The 23,522-nt window shown below is 38.7% G+C and overlaps 1 protein-coding gene and 1 long non-coding RNA gene across 3 annotated transcripts in view; one reads left to right on the top strand and one right to left on the bottom strand.

The window, feature by feature from the left end:
- The window catches only part of LOC135099767 (E3 SUMO-protein ligase ZBED1-like), a 75,221-nt gene extending 56,026 nt beyond the window's left edge, over positions 1–19,195 (bottom strand). For both annotated transcript variants that reach the window (XM_064002280.1, XM_064002279.1), the window contains exon 1: positions 17,440–19,195. Coding sequence is in view for 1 of the 2 variants with exons in the window: in XM_064002279.1 (XP_063858349.1) it covers positions 17,440–17,460 (21 nt within the window). In the remaining variant the exon portion in view is untranslated. The remainder of the gene's footprint in view (positions 1–17,439) is intronic.
- Positions 19,196–19,600: 405 nt separating this feature from the next.
- LOC135099766 (uncharacterized) overlaps positions 19,601–23,522 on the top strand; it is a 61,302-nt gene continuing 57,380 nt past the window's right edge. The window contains exon 1 of the long non-coding RNA XR_010268351.1: positions 19,601–20,792. This is a non-coding gene — a long non-coding RNA (uncharacterized LOC135099766). The remainder of the gene's footprint in view (positions 20,793–23,522) is intronic.

The following is a 23,522-nucleotide window of genomic DNA, read 5'->3' as shown; positions in this document are numbered from 1 at the left end:
AAGAGACAAGAAATCAAGAAATTGCTGGAAGAGCTGTTTATTAGAAAAGCTATGGGATTGGATCAACTAAATGGATGGATATTAAAAGAATACAAAGAACAAATAGAGGAACCAATATGGGACATAATCAACAGCTTGATGAATGAATGAAAAGTACCAAGGGAATAGAAAAGAGCTAACAGTGCCAATATACAAAAGGGGAAATAAAATGGAACCATTAAATTACAGACAAATGTCACTAACAAGTATTGTAAGCAAGTTCTGTGAAATAATAATTAAAGATAGATGGGTGCAATATTTAGAAGATGAAAAGATAATTACAGAAAAGCAATTTGAAATCAGGAAAAGGAGATCCTGTGTCACCAATCTACTGAGCTTTTATATGAGAATAATAGATGGAGTGCAAGAGAGGGATGGATGGGTTGATGCAGTATACCTGGATCTCAAAAGAGCATTTTGATAAAGTTCCCCACAAAAGTCTTATGTGGAAGTTAGAGAATGAAGGAGAACTAAAGGGAGCAACATTAAGATTGATGAATGATTATTTACAAGGGAGGGAAATGAAAACAGTAATCAGAAACACTAATTCAAGTTGGCATGCTGACAAGTGGGGTACTGTTTCAAACATATGTAAATGATATGACAGAGGATCTAAGTAGTTATATAAACCTTTTCACTGATGATGCAAAAATAATGAAAATAATAAAGGATGAAAATGACTGCAAGGATATTGACAAGATATATGCATGGAGCCAAGGATGGAAAGTAGAATTTAATGCCAGAAAATGCCACATGTTGGAAATAGGAAAAACGTAAAAAGAGACCTTCATAGATGTACAAAATGGGAGGAGAAATAATAACAAAAAGCAACAAAGAAAAAGATTTGGGAGTAATGATCCAGAACATACTATCACCAGAAAGGCACATAAATGGAATATTCACCTCTATATATAGTTTGTTAACAGACATTAGGTGCTGTTTAACTATTTAGATAAAGAAATTATGAAGAAACTTATAACAAGCATGATAAAAACTAAATTTGAATACACAGCAGTAGTTTAGACTCAACATAGAGAAAAAGATATACAGAAACTGGAGAGAATATTGAAGATAGTGACAAAGATGGTACCAAAATTAAAAGACTTAAACTATGAAGAAAGACTTGAAGAGATGGGATTACCAACACTACAATAGAGAGGAGAAAGAGAAGACATGATAACAATGTAGAAATTAGTAAACCATATAGAAAGAATAGACAGACAACTTGGTAACTCATATGGAAGAGGGAAACAGATGGATGAGGGGGCATGGGAAGAAAATAAAGAAGAGTGTATGTTTGAGTGACATCAAGAAATACAGCTTTCTATATAGAACTATTGAAATCTGGAATGATTTGAAGGAAGAGGTGGTTATAGCAAACAGTGTACACTGTTTGCTATAACAGCTAATAATGTGAAAACTTGTTTCTGGGTTTGTTCATAACATTATAACCAGAAAAAATCAATACACTTTTTGGAACTAAGGAGTCTAACCAGAAAAAAACAAGCACTACCTGTCATGAGCTACTTACTGGGCAGCTCTGCTAACGTTTAAGCCATGCTACTCTCTGATGATAACTTACACAAAACATTAATTACAGAATATTACATTTGGTGGATGCATTATTTGAATTTGAGTAATGTTTTGTTTTGGTATCAGCAAGGATTCAGTTGTTAAAAGAAGCTGTTTCACAATTTGTTTTGAACATCAAATTAAAAAGTTCCTTTACTGTAAGTTCTGTTGTGTATTCCCTAATAATAGAAAAATTTGGGTGTACTATGTGTCTGCTTATTTCGAAAGACAAACCAATATGCTTGAGTTATTTGCCAATTTGTGCAATGTAATGCTCACATTGACTGTAGATAGGCCCCTATACAAAGTTAGCAATTGGGTGCTCAGAAAAACTGGCAGTGATTCATAATGCCTAACTTAGAAGCCATTTTGGCAAGGGATGAGGTGTGAAGTTTACGGTTTAGATTTTTAATAAGTGACATAATGAAGATGTTCAATATAGAAGAGGGAATAGTTACCAGAAAGATTATGTTCAGTTGACAGATGAAGATATTGTATTTTTGCATTGTCTCGGTCAGAAATCTTAGAAAAATTCAATGTCAGGCATTCTTTGGCTTCCCTGCATGTTGCCCATAATAGGAAAGGGAGATAAAATAATAAAGTTAAGATCATTGCTCACAGAAAACCTTTGTACTCCAGTCCTCTTTGCCATCAATAAAACATAAAATAATTGGCTAAGAAAAATTAAAACTACAGAGATTCACAGGAAGCAAATCAAGTTACGAATATGACACAGGCTCCATGTCTTATGAATATAAGAAGGGATACCCTTTAAAGGAGTATTCCTTAATGCCTTAACAAATGGCTCACAGGAGGCTAACTAAAGATTTAACCAGATTAAAGTAGGATTTTTAAATGTAAAATCCATTTTTATCTACCTACTTACCCATAAATATTAATCATTGCTAATACCCTCATCCCCAAAAACAAACTTACACCAACGTCTAACAGTTATGAGAAATAGGAACAAAAGAGTCTGGCACAAAGCTTTGATTTCCAAACTACCCTCCTACAGCTTCTATCCTTCTCTCTGTAACTTCATCTCAAGTTTCCTTTCTGACTGTTCTATTGGTGCTGTGGTAGACAGTCACTGTTCTTCTCCTAAATCTATTAACAGTGGTGTTCCTCAGGGTTCTGTCCTGTCACCCACTCTCTTCTTATTATTCATTAATGATATTCTAAACCAAACTTCTTGTCCTATCCACTCCTACACTGATGATACCACCCTGCACTTTTCCACGTCTTTTCATAGACATCCAACCCTTCAGGAAGTAAACATTTCATGCAGGGAAGCCACAGAACACCTGACTTCTGATCTTTCTAAAAATTTCTGATTGGGGCAGAGCAAACTTGGTATTGTTCAATGCCTCAAAAACTCAATTTCTCCATCTATCAACTCAACACAACCTTCCAGACAACTATCCCCTCTTCATCAATGACACTCAACTGTCCCCCTCTTCAACATCCTTGGTCTGTCCTTTATTTATAATCTGAACTGGAAACTTCACATCTCATCTCTAGCTAAAACAGCTGCTATGAAGTTAGGCGTTCTGAGACGTCTCCGCCAGTTTTTCTCACCCCCCCAGCTGCTAACTCTGTAAAAGGGCCTTATCCGTCCATGTATGGAGTATGCTTCACATATCTGGGAGGGTTCCACTCATACTGCTCTTCTAGACAGGGTGGAATCAAAAGCTTTTCATCTCATCAACTCCTCTCCTCTAACTGACTGTCTTCAGCCTCTCTCTCATCGTTACAATTTTGCATCTCTAGCTGTCTTCTACCACCATTTTCATGCTAACTGCTCTTCTGATGTTGCTAACTGCATGCTTCCCCTACTCCCGTGGCCTCACTGCACAAGACTTTCTTCTTTCTCTCACCCCTATTCTGTCCATGTCTCTAATGCAAGAGTTAACCAGTATTCTCAATCATTCATCCCTTTCCTGCTAAACTCTGGAACTCCCTGCCTGCTTCTGTTTTTCCACCTTCCTATGACTTGAATTCCTTCAAAAGGGAGGTTTCAAGAAACTTATCCTTCAATTTTTGACTACCACTTTGGACCCTTTTCTGTGACTGGCATTTCAGTGGGCATTTTTTTCTTCATTGGATTTTTTTGCCCTTGGCCAGTGTCCCTCCTACATAAAAAAAAAAAAGTAAGAAATGGAAGCATGTTTTCTTGTCTGCTGGTGATATTGATAAAAGAATGTGTAGGATGGAGAAAACTTTCAACCATCTCTCCCAAGCTTTATTTTCCACTCCCCAGGGCTCTCCCTTCCCTAGGTTTCAGGTTATTTTCACTCCAGTTATTTCAGTCAGTCCACAGCCAGGAATGAGCAGGGTGCTCCTGCTTCTCTCTCTCTCTCTTTCTCTCTCTCTCTCTCTCTCTCTCTCTCTCTCTCTCTCTCTCTCTCTCTCTCTCTCCCCTTTCCTCTTCTCTCCCTCCACTTTCCCTTTCCCTCCCTAGCTCTTTCCTGCTCTCCTCCCCCTTCCCCTCCCTTGTCTCTTATCTTTGACAGATAGAGGCAGTGGAGGTGAGTGGAGGAGGATGGGAGGACAGGGAAAAAACAGAAAGAATATAAGCAGTAAGGGTGAGGAATGAGTGAAGAATTAGAGAGAGAGAGGAAGTATTGAGAAATAAGTATTCTCTTCTATTCTCCACTCCTTTTAATTTTTTCTTTTCTTTTGCATTTATGCTTCTTCCATCCATTCTCATTCTCAGTCAGTCTCATTCAACTTAGCAAGCCTCAGAATTGGTGGGAGGGTAGGTGGGATGGATGGAAGGAGGGAGGGATAGGGGAGGAGGTCAGGAAAGGGAAAGGAATGGAATGGGGAGGGAAAGATGGAAGGGAGAGAGAGAGAGAGAGAGAGAGAGAGAGAGAGAGAGAGAGAGAGAGAGAGAGAGAGAGAGAGAGAGAGAGAGAGAGAGAGAGAGAGAGAGAGAGAGAGAGAGAGAGAGAGAGAGAGAGTTACAAGGAAGAGAAGTACTCCAGAAGGCCTTATGACCCATACAAGGGAGTATTGAAAGAAACTCAAACAAGTTAGAAACACATGCCCAGGCAAGATCGAGTCTACAACATAGGCAGCACCTTGTTGATTCGGGTCTTGAACTGCTCTACTGAGTCACTATTGACGACATCTGAGGGAAGCACATTCCAATGACTGCAGATTTTGTAGGAAAAGAAATTCCCACAAAGATCTCTGTTGTAACGCTTCAGTTCAAGTTTGTAGCCACTGTTACAAGTACGCCCCTCACTCAACTGGAACAAATACCTGTATTAGAGAGAGAATAGGAGGGTGTGTGAGTGGGTGGGTGGGATGGATGGAAGGAGGAAGGAAAGGAAAGAGGGAGGAGGTCAGGAAAGGGAAAGGAATTGAATGGGGAGGGAAGGATGGGAGAAGAGAGAGAGAGAGAGAGAGAGAGAGAGAGAGAGAGAGAGAGAGAGAGAGAGAGAGAGAGAGAGAGAGAGAGAGAGAGAGAGAGAGAGAGAGAGAGAGAGAGAGAGAGAGAGAGAGAGAGAGAGAGACAGAAACAGCGTGCACGCATGCGCGCACACACACACACACACACACACACACACACACACACACACACACACACACACACACACATTGAAAAATGGAGCTGTAAATAGGAAATGAATCTTAATGCAAAGAAATGTAGCTTATTGGAATTTGGGAAGAGTAGAAAAGACCATCTGGTGATTACAAGTTGGGAAATGACTATATTGGAAAAAGAATAAAGGAAAAGATCTTGGGTTGATAGTAGCAGACACATTAACAGCTGATTACCATATAAACAAGATTGTTGGAGAAACAATGAATTTGCTAAGAAATATAAGAATTGCATTTGCATACTTGGATGAAGAAATGATGAGAAAACTAACTGTAATGATGATTTGTCTGAAATTGGAATATGCAGCTGTAGTATGGTCACCAAGTCTCAAGAAACATGTCAGGAAACTGGAGAGGCTACAAAGAGCAGCAACAAAGATGATCACAAACTTAGGTGAAGAGACATATGAAATGAGACTAGAAAAAATAAACCTTCCAACTCTGGAACAAAGAAGGGTGAGAGGAGACTTAATTACAATATATGGACTAATGGAAGGACTAGAGAAGCTAGACAGCAATGAAATTGTGATATGGTATACAAGGGACTCTAGAGGACATGGAAAGAAGCTGAATATGGAAATTTCTAGAAGAGATATCAAAAAGAACAGTTTTTCACAAAGAGTAGTTGACACATGGAACTGTCTAAATAAGGATGTTGTGCAAGCAAAAACTATTCATAATTTCAAGGCCAAGTTAGATAATAATAGATATAGAGGTGGGACAGTACAAACATAGCTCCTTTCTGGCATGACACAACTAGGTAATTACACACACACAGTTTCAGATGTAATGGTACTGCATAGCCACAGTGCTGCATCACATCAGATGTGAGGACAGAATACAGATTCTTTTAGGGATTTTGGTGAAACTTTTGCTGTTGTCTTAGACATATTAAAAGCTTTAGATAGAGTCTGGCACAAAGCTTTGATTTCCAAACTACCCTCCTAAGGCTTCTGTCCTCTCCATAACTTCATCTTAAGTTTCCTCTCTGACCATTCTATTGCTGTTGTAGTAGAAAGACAATGTTCTCCTAAGTCTATTAACAGTGGTGTTCCTCAGGGTTCTGTCCTATCACCCACTCTCTTCCTATTATTCATTAATGATCTTCTAAACCAAACCTCTTGTCCTATCCTATCCTATGCTGAAGATACCACTCTGCACTTCTTCATGTCTCTGTAGACATCCAACCCTTCAGGAAGTTAACAGCTCACACAGGGAAACCACAGAATGCCTGACTCATGATCTCTCTAAAATTTCTGATCAGGGTATAGCAAATTCAGTAATGTTCAATGCCTCAAAAACTCAATTCTTCCATCTATCAACTCAACACAACCGTCCAGATATCTATCCCCTCTTCTTCAATGATACTCAACTGTCCCCCTCTTCTACATTGAACATCCTCAGTTTGTCCTTTACTTATAAGCTAAATTGGAAATTTCACGTCTCATCTCAAGCTAAAACAGCTTTTATGAAGTTAGGTTTTCTATGTCATCTCTCCCAGTTTTTTATCAGCACCCGAGCTTCTAACTCCAAACAGAGGTCTTATCCATCCATGTATGGAGTTTGCCTCATGTGTATGAGGGAAGTTCCATTCATACCTCTATTTTAGAGAGGGTGGAATCAAAAGCTTTTCATCTTATGAACTCCTTTCCTCTAACTGACTGTCTTCAGCCTCTCTCTCATTCCTATTCTGTCCACCTCTCTAATGCAAGAGTTAACCAGTATTCGTAATCATTCGTCACTTTCTCTGGTAAACTCTGGAACTCCCTGCCTGCTTCTGTATTTCCTCCTTCCTATGACTTGAACTCTTTCAAGAGAGAGGTTTCAAGGCAATTATCTTTTATTTATTTATTTTTTTTTTTATCTGACATTTCAGGACCTGGCATTAAGTGGGTCTTTCTTTTTACTAAAAATTTTTTTTGCTCTTGGCCAGTGGCTCTCTTACATTAAACACACACACACACACACACACACACACACACACACACACACCACTGTCATGGTGGACAGAGAAGTCAATGTAAACAGCCATCTACGCTGCTGAGAGCTGCCCTAGTGGAAATACAGAGGTGAGAGTTCACACTGGTTTTACTCATTGCTGTCCAGTCTCCAAAAGCATTCTGTAGAAAGCAGTTAAACTGTTATAATGAGCGGTGAAGAGGGGGCTATTCGGTCCCCACTATGTTGTTTACACCAATGGGGACCATCCCAAAGGTGAGACAGAGAGACTTCTCAGGATTTGGGGAAGAGGATTGAAGGGTTGGGGAGGCAATGATGAGAAGGAGAATTATCACACTGGAAACCAAAATGAAGGAAATGAAGGATAGATTTGACAAGATGGAGATGGTTGAAACTTTGATCACCGAGAAGGGGTGTGGAAAGGTGCATACGACGATCTACAGAAGAAAAACTAACATTATATGAAAAGAAATCAATGGAATATGAAGGCAAAGTGGAAAAGTTAAATGAACAACAGGAAAATTGGAAGAAAGAACAAGAGGAAGAAAAGATCGATTTTAGGAAAATTGTGGAGGAAAAAAACAAGGCAAACAACACAAAGCTAACAGAAGTTATAAAACAGAAAGAAAACTTGGTGAGAGACACTGTGGATGAGAAAAAAAAAACTGTTGTGGTATTTGGCCTGAGGGAAGAGTGTACACCTCAGAGGACTGAAAAAGAAAAGAAGGAAAAGAGATGTGTGGAAAAATTAGTGGTGACATTACAAGAAGAAAAAGAGCTGACTGGAGAGATCGAAGAAATTAAAAGATTGGGTAGATATGTTGAAGGTGGACAGCATCCTATGAAAATAAGGTTTAGGTCACAAGTGGCAGCTGAAGAAACACAGAGTAAATCCTGGAAACTGGCCAAGGTGAAAGAATACAAACAAGTGTGGATAAATAGAGAGAGAACCAAAGAAGAGTGAGATACTATAAATGAACTAAGAAAAAGAAGATGAAAAAATATGGAAAACTATCAGAGGTGGAGAAAAAACAGTCCTTTTGGAGGGTCATGGACATAAGGTTGAGAAAGTGGTACAGGAGGGAAGTAAATGTGGAAGGGAAGACTAAAAGTAGCAAACACAAACATAAACGGACTAATATCGGCAGTGATGGAACTAGAGAACTATTTAAAAGAGAAGAATCCGGACATCATGGGAATCGTTGAAACTAAATTGGCAAGTGAAGGGGATATATTAAATATTGGTGAAGGAAAATACAACCTCTGGAAGAGAAATAGAAAGAATAAACAGGGAGGTGATGCTTCTAGTTAGGAAGGATTTATTAGTGGAATCTGTCACATGTGGGGTGGAGGAGGCAGAAGTATTGAAAATAAGCTTAAGACAGAATATGGGAAGATACCGTAATGTTGTGGTGACTTATGTTCCCCCCTATTCCAACTCTTGGAGAGAGGATGAATATAAGAAAATGTTTGAGGACACAAGGACATGTTTGGCAGAGCTGCGTGAGGAAAATGACGATATACTCATGATGGGGGACTTTAGTTGTAAAGAAGTATCTTGGGAGAATTGGACCACAGAAGGCAGTGAGTCATCATGGGAGAACAAGCTACTAGACCTGGCTATTGAAAATTTCCTGACACAATGGGTTAGAGATGACACAGGATTTAGGGGAAATGAAACACCTTCAAGGCTCGATCTAATTTTCACCAAGGAACAAGAAATAGTAGTTAAGACCTTAAATACATAAACCCAATAGGAAAAAAGTGATCATGTGCTGATTCAGTTCACAGTTATGGATAATAACCTCAGTATAAGAAAAGAGAACCACAGAAGAGAATGGCTAAACTACAGCAAGACTAACTTTGGACAACTTGGGAAGTATTTCAACGAAGTGAATTGGAACATAGTTATTCAAGAGGAGGACATAGAGGAAAAGCGGACAGCTTTCCTGGACATTTATAATAAGGGAGTAGAGAAATGGGTACCCAAAAGATCAACAGAGAACCTTTTCAAAAAGGATTGGTACAACAGGAGATGTGCAACAACTAGACTGGAGAGAGAAAAAGCATAGAACAAGTGGAAGAAAAACAAGAGACTGAACCTGTGGAACAATTATACAAGGAAGAGGAACAAATATGCCAAAACTTGCAGAGCAGAAAAATTTTGAAAAGAATGTTGTGGAGAAATGTAAAGACCAACCAAAATTATTTCATAAATTCATCAATGGCAAATTAAAGAGTAAAAATGAAATAAGCATGGTAAAAGCTGGAGAAGAGACAGTGGAAGACCCAAAAGAGGTGGCTGAAGTGTTTAACAGATACTTCCACTCTGTGTTTACTAAGGAAAATTATTTCAGAGGTGAGAGGACAGCGTTAGAAAAAGGGACCGACCTAAAGGAGATTAAAACATCAGTAGAAGAAGTAAAGAATATGTTGGAAGACCTGAATGTAAGGAAAGCAATGGGTCCTGATGGTGTATCGAATTGAATTTTAAAAGAATAGCTCACAGTTAGTCTCAGTGCTACACAATATAATTAGCACCATCCTGGTAAAAGGTAGAGTACCCATTGATTGGAAACAGGCAGATCAAAGGAAGATGTGTTATGAATTTGATAAGTTTCTACTCAAGACCGGAAGTAAATAAGATCCATTAAATTATAGACCTGTATTGCTCACAAGTGTGGTGGCAAAGATTTATGAAAAGATCATCAAGAACAGATGGGTGAAATACCTAGAAGACAACGAGGTGATAACACAGAAACAATTTGGCTTCAGAAAAGGAAGATCTTGTGTTATGAATCTGATAATTTTCTATTCAAGAGTGATAGATATAGTGCAAGAGAGAGATGAATGGGCTGACTGCATATACTTAGATCTAAGAAAAGCATTTGATATTGATAAAGTTCTGCACAGAAGACTAATATGGAAATTGGAAAAAATTGGAGGACTCGGTGGATCACTGTTAAAGTGGATGACAGACTTTTTGACAAACAGAGAAATGAGGACAGTAATTAAAGGCAGCAGGTCGAACTGGAGAACGGTAATAAGTGGAGTCCCGCAAGGTTTGGTACTTGCACCTATTATGTTCACAGTTTATGTAAATGATATGACAGAAGGTGTTACATGAACCTTTTCGCTGAAGACGCTAAGATTATGAGGAAAGTAACAAATAAAGAGGACTGTAATGCTTTAAATCAGGACTTAATTAAGATTAATGAATGGTCATTGAGGTGGAACATGAAATTTAATGCTAAAAAAATGTAGTGTGATGAGGTTTGGAAAAAATGTGAGAAGACCAGTTAGCAACTATTACTTAGGGAATGAGGAAGTCTCTATAAGATCAGGAAAAAAAGACCTAGGAGTAATTATTACTGATAATTTGTCATTTGGGAAGCACATAAACAAAATTATGGGAGAAACATATAATCTGCAAAGAAACATCAAGATAGCATTCTCCTATACTGATGAAGATATAAAAAAAAACTGATAACGATGATATGTCCGAGATTGGAGTACGCAGCATTAATGTGGTTGCCAAGTTTGAAAAAGGATACAAGAAAGTTAGAAAGAATCCAGAGAGCTGCAACTAAAATCCCTGCAAGCTTAAGAGAGTATAGTTATGAGGAAAGGTTGAAGAGATTGGGTCTGACTACACTAGAAAAAAGGAGGGAAAGAGGTGATTTAATAGCAATATATAGAATATTGGAAGGAATGTAAAAGTAGAAGACCTCATGATACTAGATATAAGAGACACAAGAGGACATGGGAGGAAATTGAAAAGGAGTGTTTGCAGAAGAGACATCAAGAAACATAGCTTCCCCCACAGAAGTATAACACTGTGGAATGAACTTAAGGATGAGACTGTGTGTGCAAAAACAATTCATAAATTTAAAGAAAATCTAGATAAAAGTCAATATGGAGACGGGATGGCATGAGCCTAGTGTGGCTCTTGTCCTGTATTTCACAACAACGTAAATACACACACTTGAAAAATAGGAGAGAGAGAGAGAGAGAGAGAGAGAGAGAGAGAGAGAGAGAGAGAGAGAGAGAGAGAGAGAGAGAGAGAGAGAGAGAGAGAGAGAGAGAGAGAGAGAGAGAGAGAGAGAGAGAGAAAGATTTAATAAACACCTATAGAATGATAAATGGTATGGAAAATGTGGACAAAAAATGTTTTATAAATTTAGACACAGAGTACAAGGGGACACAGTACGAAGCTGATGAAAGTTAACTGTAGAAAAGACATCAAGAAGTATAGTTTTCCTCATAGAAGTATGAACAAATGGAATGAACTTACTGAAGACGTTATCAATGTCATAACTATCTATGCTTTTAAGACCAAACTGGATGGATATAGAGATGGGATACTATGAGATTACTCCCCTCCAGTAAACCACAACTAGGTAAACACACACACACACACACACACACACACACACACACACACACACACACACACACACACACACACACACACACATACACACACACAGCAAGTATGCTGAAAATGGAGTTAGGCTTCTAAAATATGATTTAGTACTCAAATGGCAGTGGATACTGCCATTTACTTAAATTGAATTCCATTTGTCAAGATTAACTCCATCTATTTATCTTATTTAAATCATCTTGCAGCACCATACAGTCATTTACATTTTATATCCTTCTCATCAGCTTAGCATCATCTGCAAATAAGTTCATATAACTGTCTATTTCTTCATTTATGTCATTCACATATATTACAAACATTATCAGTCCCAACACTGAGCCCTGTGGGACACCACTAGTTACTTTCAGCCACGATGAATTCTGGTCTTGTATTACTGTTCTCATCTCTCTATCATCCAGATGATCCTCCATCCACTCCAGCAGTCTTCCTCCAATTTTTCAATAATTTTTTATCTTCCATAGCAATCTTCAGTGTGGTACTTTGTCTTTCTTCAAGTCTAAGTAGACACCATCCACCCATCCATCTCTCTCCTGCACAATATCAATTACCCTTGAATAAAAGGACAATAAGTTCATGGAGCATGATCTTCCCCTCCTAAATCCAAATTGGCAATTTACCAAAACTTTATCCTTTTCCAAGTGTTCCATCCATCTTTCCTTTATTGTTCTTTTGCATAGTTTTCCTACAACACTGGTCAAGGACACTGGTATATGATTTAGTGGGTTTTCCTTATTTGCTTCTTTGAATATTGGTGTAATATTTGCTCTCTTCCAGTCTTTTGGTACTCTTCCCTGTGATAGTGATGTCACCACTAGACTGAATTTTATCAGCTAGTTGTTCTCTACATTCCTTCAATATTCAGTTTGATACTCCATCTGGACCAGTTGCTTTATTTACATCAAGTTCTTCCATCATCTTAAGTATTTCCTCATAACTGACTGGGACTATGCTTAGTATATTCCTCACTAACTTATCCCTTTCATCATCAAACTCCCCTTCCACAGTAAATACCGATCTGAAACTATTGTTAATAACCTCCGCCATGTCCTGTGCATCCTCATAGATTTTTCCTTCAGCTTTCAATCTTGATACATCTTCCTTCTTCTTCATCTTCCCATTGATATGTTTAAAGAACAGTTTGGATTCATCTAAACACTTTTTTCCACAAAATTCCTTGTAAAATAGGGATGTGTCTCATGCAGAGGTGCGTCTAATACCTCGGCAAATACAGTGTGTGTATATATATATATATATATATATATATATATATATATATATATATATATATATATATATATATATATATATACACAGTGGAACCTTCATTCTCGAACTTAATGTGTTGCTGATAGTCATTCAGAATCCAAAAGGTTTGAAAACTTAATCTATTTTTGCTATAGGAATCAATGTAAAATGGGTTAATCCATAGCCATACAACAGCCTACCCTGTCTTTGCAGCTTATGACAAACACTCTCACAGCCAAGATGGCTGCTTCACAACATCTCCAGCTCACAAATTATTTATCCAGAAAGGACATAATGAATGAACTTAGTGACACAGAACTCATCAGAAGATACTGTTTAGACTGTGCAGGTATTCTCTTTGTCATCAATCTAATGAGGGAAGCCTTACAGAGGGGCACAGAAAGGAGCAACCTACTTACCGCCAAAATGAAAGTGATCATAACACTTAGACATCTTCTGCTTGGAAAAGCTACTGAAAAAATGCAGTTGTGCAGTATTGATGGCACTGTAGATCATTGAGAGAGCCACAGGTGGTTTGGGATTAATCCTGAGCTCTGAAAAGTTTATATTGAGGCTTTTCAACAGGATCACATTTACCTTATTTCAAAGATTAAATTACTATCTTACACCCTATGTCTCTCCTTCAAATATATAAAAACAAAGTAAATATTTATAGAAACTATAATTAGTAATAATTGGCAGTTTTTGCTATGTCTTTTAATATTCAAAATCAAATAACTTTATTCCAGAACCAAATTATGGTATCATAACCAAAGCAATAATGAATTCAGAATTTGTTGATTTGTTAAAAAAGGGAGGCATTTGGTAACCAAGGTTCCATTGTGTGTGTGTGTCTATAAATATATATATATATATATATATATATATATATATATATATATATATATATATATATATATATATATATATATATATATATATATATGCACACACAGTGGAACCTTGGTTTTCTAACTTAATTCAATCCTGGATGCCGTTTGAAATCCAAAATGTTCTAAAACCAAAACTATTTTCCCCATAGGAATCAATGTAAAATAGATTAATTTATTCTGACACCAATCCATCTTTTTTTTTTTTTTATGTAGGAGGGACAATGGCCAAGGGCAACAAAAATCCAATAAAGAAAAAAAATTACCACTGAAATGCCAGTCCCAGAAAAGGGTCCAAAGCTGTAGTCAAAAATTGAAGGATAAGTGTCTTGAAACCTCCCTTTTGAAGGAATTCAAGTCATAGGAAGGTGGAAAAACAGAAGCAGGCAGGGAGTTCCAGAGTTTAGCAGGAAAGGGATGAATGATTGAGAATACTGGTTAACTCTTGCATTAGAGACATGGACAGAATAGGGGTGAGAGAAAGAAGAAAATCTTGTGCAGCAAGGCCGCGGGAGAAAGGAAGGCATGCAGATAGCAAGATCAGAAGAGCAGTTAGCATGAAAATAGCGGTAGAAGATAGCAAGAGATGCAACATTGCAGCAATGAGAGAGAGGCTGAAGACAGTCAGTTAGAGGAAAAGAGTTGATGAGACGAAAAGCTTTTGATTCCACCCTGTCTAGAAGAGCGGTATGAGTGGAACCCCCCCCAGACATGTGAAGCATACTCCATACATGGATGGATAAGGCCCTTGTACAGAGTTAGCAGGGGGGGGAACTGGCGGAGATGTCTCGGAACGCCTAACTTCATAGAAGCTGTTTTAGCTAGAGATGAGATGTGAAGTTTCCAGTTCAGATTACAAGTAAAGGACAGACTGTGGATGTTCAGTGTAGAAGAGGGGGACAGTTGAGCGTCACTGAAGAAGAGGGGATAGTTGTCTGGAAGGTTGTGTCAAGTTGATAGATGGAGGAATTGAGTTTTTGAGGCATTGAACAATACCAAGTTTGCTCTGCCCCAATCAGAAATTTTAGAAAGATCAGAAGTCAGGCATTCTGTGGCTTCCCTGCGTAAAATGTTTACTTCCTGAAGGGCTGAACGTCTATGAAAAGACGTGGAAAAGTGCAGGGTGGTATCATCAGCGTAGGAGTGGATAGGACAAGAAGTTTGGTTTAGAAGGTCAATGTTGAATAATAAGAAGACAGTGGGTGACAGGACAGAACCCTGAGGAACACCACTGTTAATAGATTTAGGAGAAGAACAATGACTGTCTACCACAGCAGCAATAGAACAGTCAGAAAGGAAACTTGAGATGAAGTTACAGAGAGGATAGAAGCCATAGGAGGGTAGTTTGGAAATCAAAGCTTTGTGCCAGACTCTATCAAAAGTTTTTGATATGTCCAAGGCAACAGCAAAAGTTTCATCAAAATCTCTAAAAGAGGATGACCAAGACTCAGTAAGGAAAGCCAGATCACCAGTAGAGTGGCCTTGATGGAACCCATACTGGCAATCAGATAGAAGGTTGTGAAGTGACAGATGTTTAAGAATCTTCCTGTTGAGGATAGATTCAAAAACTTTAGATAGGCAGGAAATTAAAGCAATAGGATGGTAGTTTGAGGGATTAGAACGGTTACCCTTTTTAGGAGCAGGCTGAATATGGGCAAACTTCCAGCAAGAAGGAAAGGTAGATGTTGACAGACCGAGCTGAAAGAGTCTGACTAGACAAGGTGCAAGCATGGAGGCACAGTTTCGGAGAACAATAGGAGAGACCCCATCAGGTCCATAAGCCTTCCGAGGTTTTAGGCCAGCAAGGGCATGGAAAACATCATTGTGAAGAATTTTAATAGGTAACATGAAGTAGTCAGAGGGTGGAGGAGAGGGAGGAGCAAGCCCAGAATTATCCAAGGTAGAGATTTTAGCAAATGTTTGAGTGAAGAGTTCTTTTGAAATAGATGTGATAGCAGTGGTGCCATCTGGCTGAAATAAAGGAGGGAAAGAAGAAGCAAAGTTATTGGAGATATTTTTTGCTAGATGCCAGAAGTCATGAGGAGAGTTAGATCTTGAAAGATTTTGACACTTTCTGTTAATCAATAAGTTTTTGGCTAATTGGAGAAGACTTGGCATGGTTCTAGGCAGAAATATAAAGTGCATGAGATTCTGGTGATGGAAGGCTGAAGTACCTTTTGTGGGCTACCTCTCTATCATGTATAGCATGAGAACAAGCTGTGTTAAACCAAGGTTTGGAAGGTTTATGTCAAGGAAAAGAGTGCAGAATGTACGCCTCCATGCCAGACACTATCACCTTTGTTATGCACTCAGCACACAAAGATGGGTGTCTGACACAGAAGCAGTAGTCATTTCAAGGAAAATCAGCAAAATACCTCCTCAGGTCCCCCCAACTAGCAGAGGCAAAATGCCAGAGGCACCTTCGCTTAGGGGAATCCTGAGGGAGGATTGGAGCAATAGGACAAGATACAGATATGAGATTGTGATTAGAGGAGCCCAACGGATAAGAGAGAGTGACAGCATAAGCAGAAGGATTAGAGGTCAGGAAAAGGTCAAGAATGTTGGGCGTATCTCCAAAACAGTCAGGAATACGAGTAGGGTGTTGCACCAATTGCTCTAGGTCATGGAGGATAGCAAAGTTGAAGGCTAGTTCACCAGGATGGTCAGTGAAGGGAGAGGAAAGCCAAAGCTGGTGGTGAACATTGAAGTCTCCAAGAATAGAGATCTCTGCAAAAGGGAAGAGGGTCAGAATGTGCTCCACTTTGGAAGTTAAGTAGTCAAAGAATTTCTTATAGTCAGAGGAGTTAGGTGAGAGGTATACAGCACAGATAAATTTAGTTTGAGAGTGACTCTGTAGTTGTAGCCAGATGATGGAAAAATCTGAAGATTCAAGAGCATGGGCATGAGAGCAGGTTAAGTCATTGTGCACATATAGACAACATCCAGCTTTGGATCGAAAATGAGGATAGAGAAAGTGGGAGGGAACAAAAAAGGGGCTACTGTCAGTTGCCTCAGACACCTGAGTTTCAGTGAGGAAAAGAAGATGAGGTTTAGAAGAGGAGAAATGGTGTTCTACAGATTGAAAATTAGAAGTTAATGAAGAAAAAGTTGAGGGGGGATGTCAGGACACTTAGGATCATTGTCAGAAGGGCAGTCTGACCCGGGGACATTTGTGGTCCCCTCCCTAGATGGGGACTCTGAGGCTGGTGTAGGAGTCGCCATGATAATTTTGAAATTTTGAGTGAAGGGTGTGTATGTTATTAGGTGCTTGTAGTTTTGTGTGGAGGAAGAGAGTTGTCTTTAGAGGGCAGGCTGTGACTGCCCCCTTGTGTTGTGAGACACAAAAGGGAAACGTTCAGTGAGGTCACAGCTGGGTTTAATGATAAGTTCACAGCACCCCCTGATCCAGTGCTTTAGACCTCACTAGGAGTAATTATCGTTTCGGCAGGTGCCTACTGCCTCCTTACTTAGTGAGTAGTGAGCGATGCTCCCACTGCTAAAAATGGCTGCTCCACATCTCCAGCTTAATTTTTTTTTTTATTATCCAGAGAGAATGTATTAAATGAACTTAGTGACACAGAACTGAACAAAAGATATTGTTTAGACCATGCAGGCATTCTCTTTGTCACCGATCAAGTGAGGGAAGCCTTACAGCGTTACACAGATGTGCAACCCACTCACCGCCAAAATAAAGGTGATCATAACACTTAGACATCTTGCTGCTGGGAAAAGCTACTGGGAGTATGCAGTTTTGCAGAGAGAGCCACAGTAACCTCGAGAGCGCCGAACCTTGTTTGTTTACATCGAGGTTCTTCAACTTGCGCAATGGGATCACATTTAACTATTTCAAAGATTCAAATTCAAAAGATTGAATTCCTGTCTTACCTTGTGTCTCTCCTCTAAATATATAAAAATGAAGGAAATATTTATAGAAAATGTTATGCCTCACCGGTGGGGTAACAGGGGACCGGCAACTCCTTAGAGGTTGCTGTCCCCCACCACCATCCTACATTCTATCCGATCGGCATGGCATGTCTTTACTCCTGACACCTCTACCTTCAGGTGTCTGGTTGAGCACGTGTACATTCTTCACTTCTCTGCTGGTAATTTCCCCTGGCTGTGCTGGAAGGGGCACCCTCCCTGTGTTCCCACAGCACAGCAGGGTCCCGCAGGGTCACCTGTTGTCCCACCCAGTCATGCCTTAAGTTGGATTACATCACCCTTGATGACATTGCTCCTACGGTGTCTGGGATGTGGATGATGTGCCCGCCACTGTCAACTGCACTGCCTTCCCTGGGTAAAGGTGCCGGCAGGGGCATGCAGGAGGGGCGTTGTGGCTCTGGGTCACCGACTAGACTATGGTACCTCTCCCTCGATGATGTTGCTCCCGCGGTGGCCAGGACGTGAAAGCCGTCCGCCACCATCGACTGCACTGCCTTCCCTGGGCAGAGGTACCAGAAGAGGCGTTGTGGGTCTAGTTCACCAGCTAGACTGGTTGGGTTGGTCACCGCTGGTCTCTGTCGAGGTTCGTTGCTGAATGGTGGCATTTAAAGTCCGTAGAGTTATACAGTGCCCCATGTACCCCTCAGGCCGGTGCACTGTTGCATTCACAGTCCACTGGTGCAGCACTTGGAACGCTTCTACCTGCAGATGTGAAACAAGCTCGCTACACACTGTCCAGTACCGTAATACACCCCAACCACCCCCCAGGGTGCCGGAGGGGTCAGTGATGGAGACGCCAATGGGGAACATCTCCCGGCATGCCGTGAGCGCAAGCGTCCGCATTCCCTGAGTCAAAAGACGGAACTCTACACGTTTGTCTTTGTCCGCATTCCCTGAGTCAAAAGACGGAACTCTACACGTTTGTCTTTGTCATTCTATGCTGAGGGGAGACTTCCTGAAGACGGAGGTCGCTGAGCACACAACCTCCCCTTATCAGCGATACCTTGTCTGTCCTTACTTCCCAACAGGGTTGTTATTCCTAGTGCCAGGCCCACTGTGGCCTTCATAAAAAGGGGTCATGTGGATAAATCTGGGTCAGCAGTAGCAGTTTTTTTTCATGTACACAAAGGTCTTTTGCCTGCATCTACTACCATCTCACAGCTCATGTGCGCGCCCACGGGCGCTTGGGTACTTGTGTGTGGCTGTGTGTGGAGTATGTGTGTGAATGCTTGAGTGTAAGTGCATGGTGTGAGTGTTTTGGGAATAACAGAAACTATAAATTAGTAATAAATGGGAGCTTTTGCTACGTCTTGTAAATAAATGGGAGCTTTTGCTACGTCTTGTAGTATTTGAAATGAAGTAACTTTGTTCGAAAACTGAATTATGGTATGGCAACTGAAGCAATTAAAATTTTTTTTGTTTGAAAACCGAGTATATATATATATATATATATATATATATATATATATATATATATATATATATATATATATATATATATATATATATATATTGCTCTCTCTCTCTCTCTCTCTCTCTCTCTCTCTCTCGTGTGTGTAGTTGTGATCTACAGGAGGGGAGTAATCTCATAATATCCCTTCTCTATAACTATCCAGTTTGGTCTTAAAAGCATGGACAGTTTCAGCATTCACAACGTCTTCACTAAGTTAATTCCATTTGTTCACAATTCTATGAGGAAAACTTTACTTCTTGATGACTCTATAGTCAAGTTTCTTCAAACTCTTACTGTGTCCCCTTGTACTCTGTGTGTCTAAATTTATAAAACATTATTTGTCCACATTTTCCATACCATTTATAATTCTATAGATGTTTATTAAATCTCTCTCTCTCTCTCTCTCTCTCTCTCTCTCTCTCTCTCTCTCTTCAAGGGTAGGAATTTCTGTCATTCTTAATTAATCTCTCTTCACAGGTCGACTTAACTCCAGAACCATCTTAGTGACTGCTCTTTGTACTCTTTCCAATTTTATAATATTCCTCTTTATATGAAGGGAAGACACTACTGCCGCATATTCTAATATTGGTCTTATCATGGAAATCGACTTTTTTTTTTTTTATCATTCCTCCATCCAAATATGAGAATGCCATCCTCACTCTTTTTAACAAATTCATAATCTCTCCAGTAATTTTAAAATCAATGTGTCTGTCCGGAGTCAAATTTTCAGTAACTTACTCCCAAATCCATTTCTGTTTTGGGTTTCTTTAACTTTACACCATCCATCCCATAATGATATTGTATTCTTTTTTACTCTTACCAAACTCCATTACTTTACATTTACTCAAATTGAATAACATGTGTGTGTGTGTGTGTGTGTGTGTGTGTGTATTTACCTAGTTGATCCCTTTCCCAAATATACCATTTCCTCGGTCTCATATCTAGTGCCCTCTAATAAAATTTCCTTTTCTCAGTCTCTGTCTTTCTCTCTCTCTCTTTTTTTTTTTTTCTTAGCTTCATTTCTCAGATCACTTCTTTTTCCCTTTCTTCCAAGTTCATATCTCCTTTTATCAAAATATTCTTGTATTTCAAGCTTTCAGCCAGCTTCCCGGGTCTCACTAGGATCTCTACTGCAACTTGGAATCTCATTCTCACTTTTAACGGTGAGAATGAGATCCCAAGTTGCAGTGTGTGTGTGTGTGTGTGTGTGTGTAGAAAAAAAGTAGTAAATACCAGATACACACAAGGCCACAGCAAAAAAACTAACAAAAGGAAGATGCTTGAATAACATAAAGAAATGTAGTTTTCCACAGAAAAATATAGAAGTTTAGAACAAGCTAAGTGAGGGTGTAGTATTGGCAATGAGTGTGCGCAAAAAAAAAAAAAAAAATGTACAAGTGTAGATATAGAGATCTGGGACCACATGAGCGTAGCTTAGGCCCTGTAAATTACTATAATATAGGTAAATACAAATAGGTAAATGCACACACACACAAACACGGCGGCGGTGGAGTTGACAGGATGTGTTTTCTCTGCATATAGAAGGAATGAACAATACAAATCGCTCATGGTGGAACAAGATGTGTTATGAAGACACCAGAATACCTAGGTGGTAAATAGGGAGGGGAGAAACATTACCGTGAGTATAGTTATCCCATCTCCAGGAAAATTTGGTTTGGGTTGTTTATATTTTGGACAATATGGCGGAAAGCGGCACCACAAGGTTTGAAGGTTTTAGTGGAGAAGAGAACTAAATTATAGACTGCATATAGAAAAAAAAAAAAATGAATATGGAAAAAAATGATTGACAAGATATTGGAAAGAATAAAGACATTGGAGGCACACCAGGAGGCAGATAAGGAGTTAGTGACTATTATAGAAAAGTTAAGTGGGATGGAAGATAAAAATGGAAAGTTCAAGGTGGAAAATGACTGTTCAGAAAGGAAATGAAGGGAAGTGTAAAGGATGTGGAAATGAGGCAAAATAAGTGGTTAAATGAACGTAAATTTGAAGAGGAACCACAAAAGAAAATAATAGAACAAGAAAATGAGAAACAAAACCTGAGACAAAGTGGTAAATGTTATTAAAGAAAAAAAATCTGACAGACGTAGAAAAAAAAATATATAAAGAAGTAATTATATTTGGTTTAAAGAAAGAGAAAATAGTAAGCAAAATTCAAAGACAGGAAAAGGAAAAGAACCTGTTGAATATGTTACTGAAGGAAGTGATGGGTGAAGACAGCCAAGTAGTAAAGCAAGTGGTAGACTTCCATAGAATTGGGAAATATGAAGAAGAAAAAAAATAAACTCATAAGAATAAGGTTTGCAACACAGGTACAAGCAGAAGTAATTAATGGATCTTGGAGGTTGTCTGGAGATGGAGTATAAGAATGTATGGATAAACAGGGATATGGATGATATTGAAAGGTTGAAGCAAAAGGAGCTGGTAAATGAGGCAAAACAAAAAAGCGAACAAAGAATGGAGGAGAAGAAGTTTTCTGGAGAGTAAGAGATATGAGAATAAAGAAATGGTACATCAAACAGTAAGTAAAGTATGTTATACTAATGTAAATGGATTAATGTCAACAAAGATGGATTTAAATGAGTTATTAAACAACCACACCAGGTGTTGCCGTATTATGTGAGACAAAATGGAAAAATGAATGGGGAACTCCTGACATTGGTGATGATAAATACAATTTATGGATGAAAAATAGAAGTGACATGGGAGGAGAGGGAGTGATCATTATGACTAAAAAGTGTGTTAAAGTGGAGAAGGTAATAAAAAGTGAAGACAAGTCTGAAATAATACAAATGATGATTAGAAGTGGAAATGGAAGGATAATGAATTATGTAGGAGTGTATGTGCCACCTATGACCAGTGCTTGGTGAAAAGAAGAGCACCAAGAGATGCTGGTAGATGTGCTAAAAGTTCTTGAAAAGATAGTGATGGAAAGTAGTGATATAGTTATTCGTGGTGATTTTAATTGTAAGGAGATAAATTGGGAGACATTGACAACTACTGAAAGTGAAAACTCATGGAGTAATAGACTGTTAAACTGGGTGGTAGAAAACTTAATGACTCAATGGGTTGATTGTGATACCAGATTTAGTGGAAGTGATAAACCATCAAGACTTAATTTAGTGTGTACCAAGGACATGGAAATTATTGAAACTATACACTTTGATAGCCCTCTAGGTAAAAGTGATCATGTGTTGATGGAATTTATCTTGAGAAATGAAAATGTAATCATTGATGAAAATTATAATGTGAAAAAATTTAAATGTAGTAAAGCAGACTCTGAGAAATTAAGAAAATATTTTGTTGCCGTGGATTGGAAAGACTGAAGATGCAGAAGACGTTCGGGAAAAATGGGATGAATATATATGGATATATAATTCTGCTGTGGAGAAATTTGTACCTAGAGGAGGAGTAAGATGTAGAAAGGGTAAAGAATGGTTCAATACAAATTACAAAGAGGCTAGAAGTTGTAAGCTAAATGCTTGCAATAGATGGAAGAAGAGGAAAACTGAGAGCAGATGGGAGGAATATATTGATGCTAGAAATAAGTACATTGAGATAATAAAAATGGAGAGAAGAAATTATGAAAGAGATATAATAGATAAGTGTATAAATTAACCCAAACTGTTCTTTAGACATATTGATGGGAAGATGAAGAAGAAGGAAGGTGCATCAAGATTGAAAGTTGAAGGAAAAATCTATGAGGGTGCACAGGACATGGCGGAGGTTATGAACAATAGTTTTAGATTGGTATTTACTCTGGAAGGGGAGTTTAATACTGGAAGGGATAAGTTGGTGAGGAATATATTTAGTACAGACCCAGTCAGTTATGAGGAAATACTTAAGATGATGGAAGAACTTAATGTAAATAAAGGTCCAGATGGAGTATCTAACTAGATATTGAAGGAATGTAGAGAACAACTGGCTGATAAAATTCAGTCTAGTGGTGACATCACTATCACAAAGAAGAATACTGAAAGATTGGAAGAGAGCAAATATTACACCAATATTCAAAGAAGCAAATAAGGAAAATCCACTAAATTATAGACCAGTGTCCTTGACTAGTGTTGTAGGAAAATATGTGAAAGAAAAATAAAGGAAATATGGATGGAACACTTGGAAAGAGATAAAGTTTTGGTAAATTGTCAATTTGGATTTAGGAGGGGAAGATCATGCTCCATGAACTTATTGTCCTTTTATTCAAGGATAATTGATATTGTGAAGGAGAGAGATGGATGGGTGGATGGTGTCTATTTAGACTTGAAGAAAGCGTTTGACAAAGTACCACACCGAAGATTGCTATGGAAGATAAAAAAAAATTATGGAAAAATTGGAGGAAGCCTGCTGG

This window comes from Scylla paramamosain, chromosome 4 (genome assembly GCF_035594125.1).
Source record: "Scylla paramamosain isolate STU-SP2022 chromosome 4, ASM3559412v1, whole genome shotgun sequence".
Taxonomy (NCBI): Eukaryota; Metazoa; Arthropoda; class Malacostraca; order Decapoda; family Portunidae; genus Scylla; species Scylla paramamosain.
The sequence above is the reverse complement of the archived record's forward strand: the minus strand, read 5'-3'. Positions and strand labels throughout refer to the sequence as shown.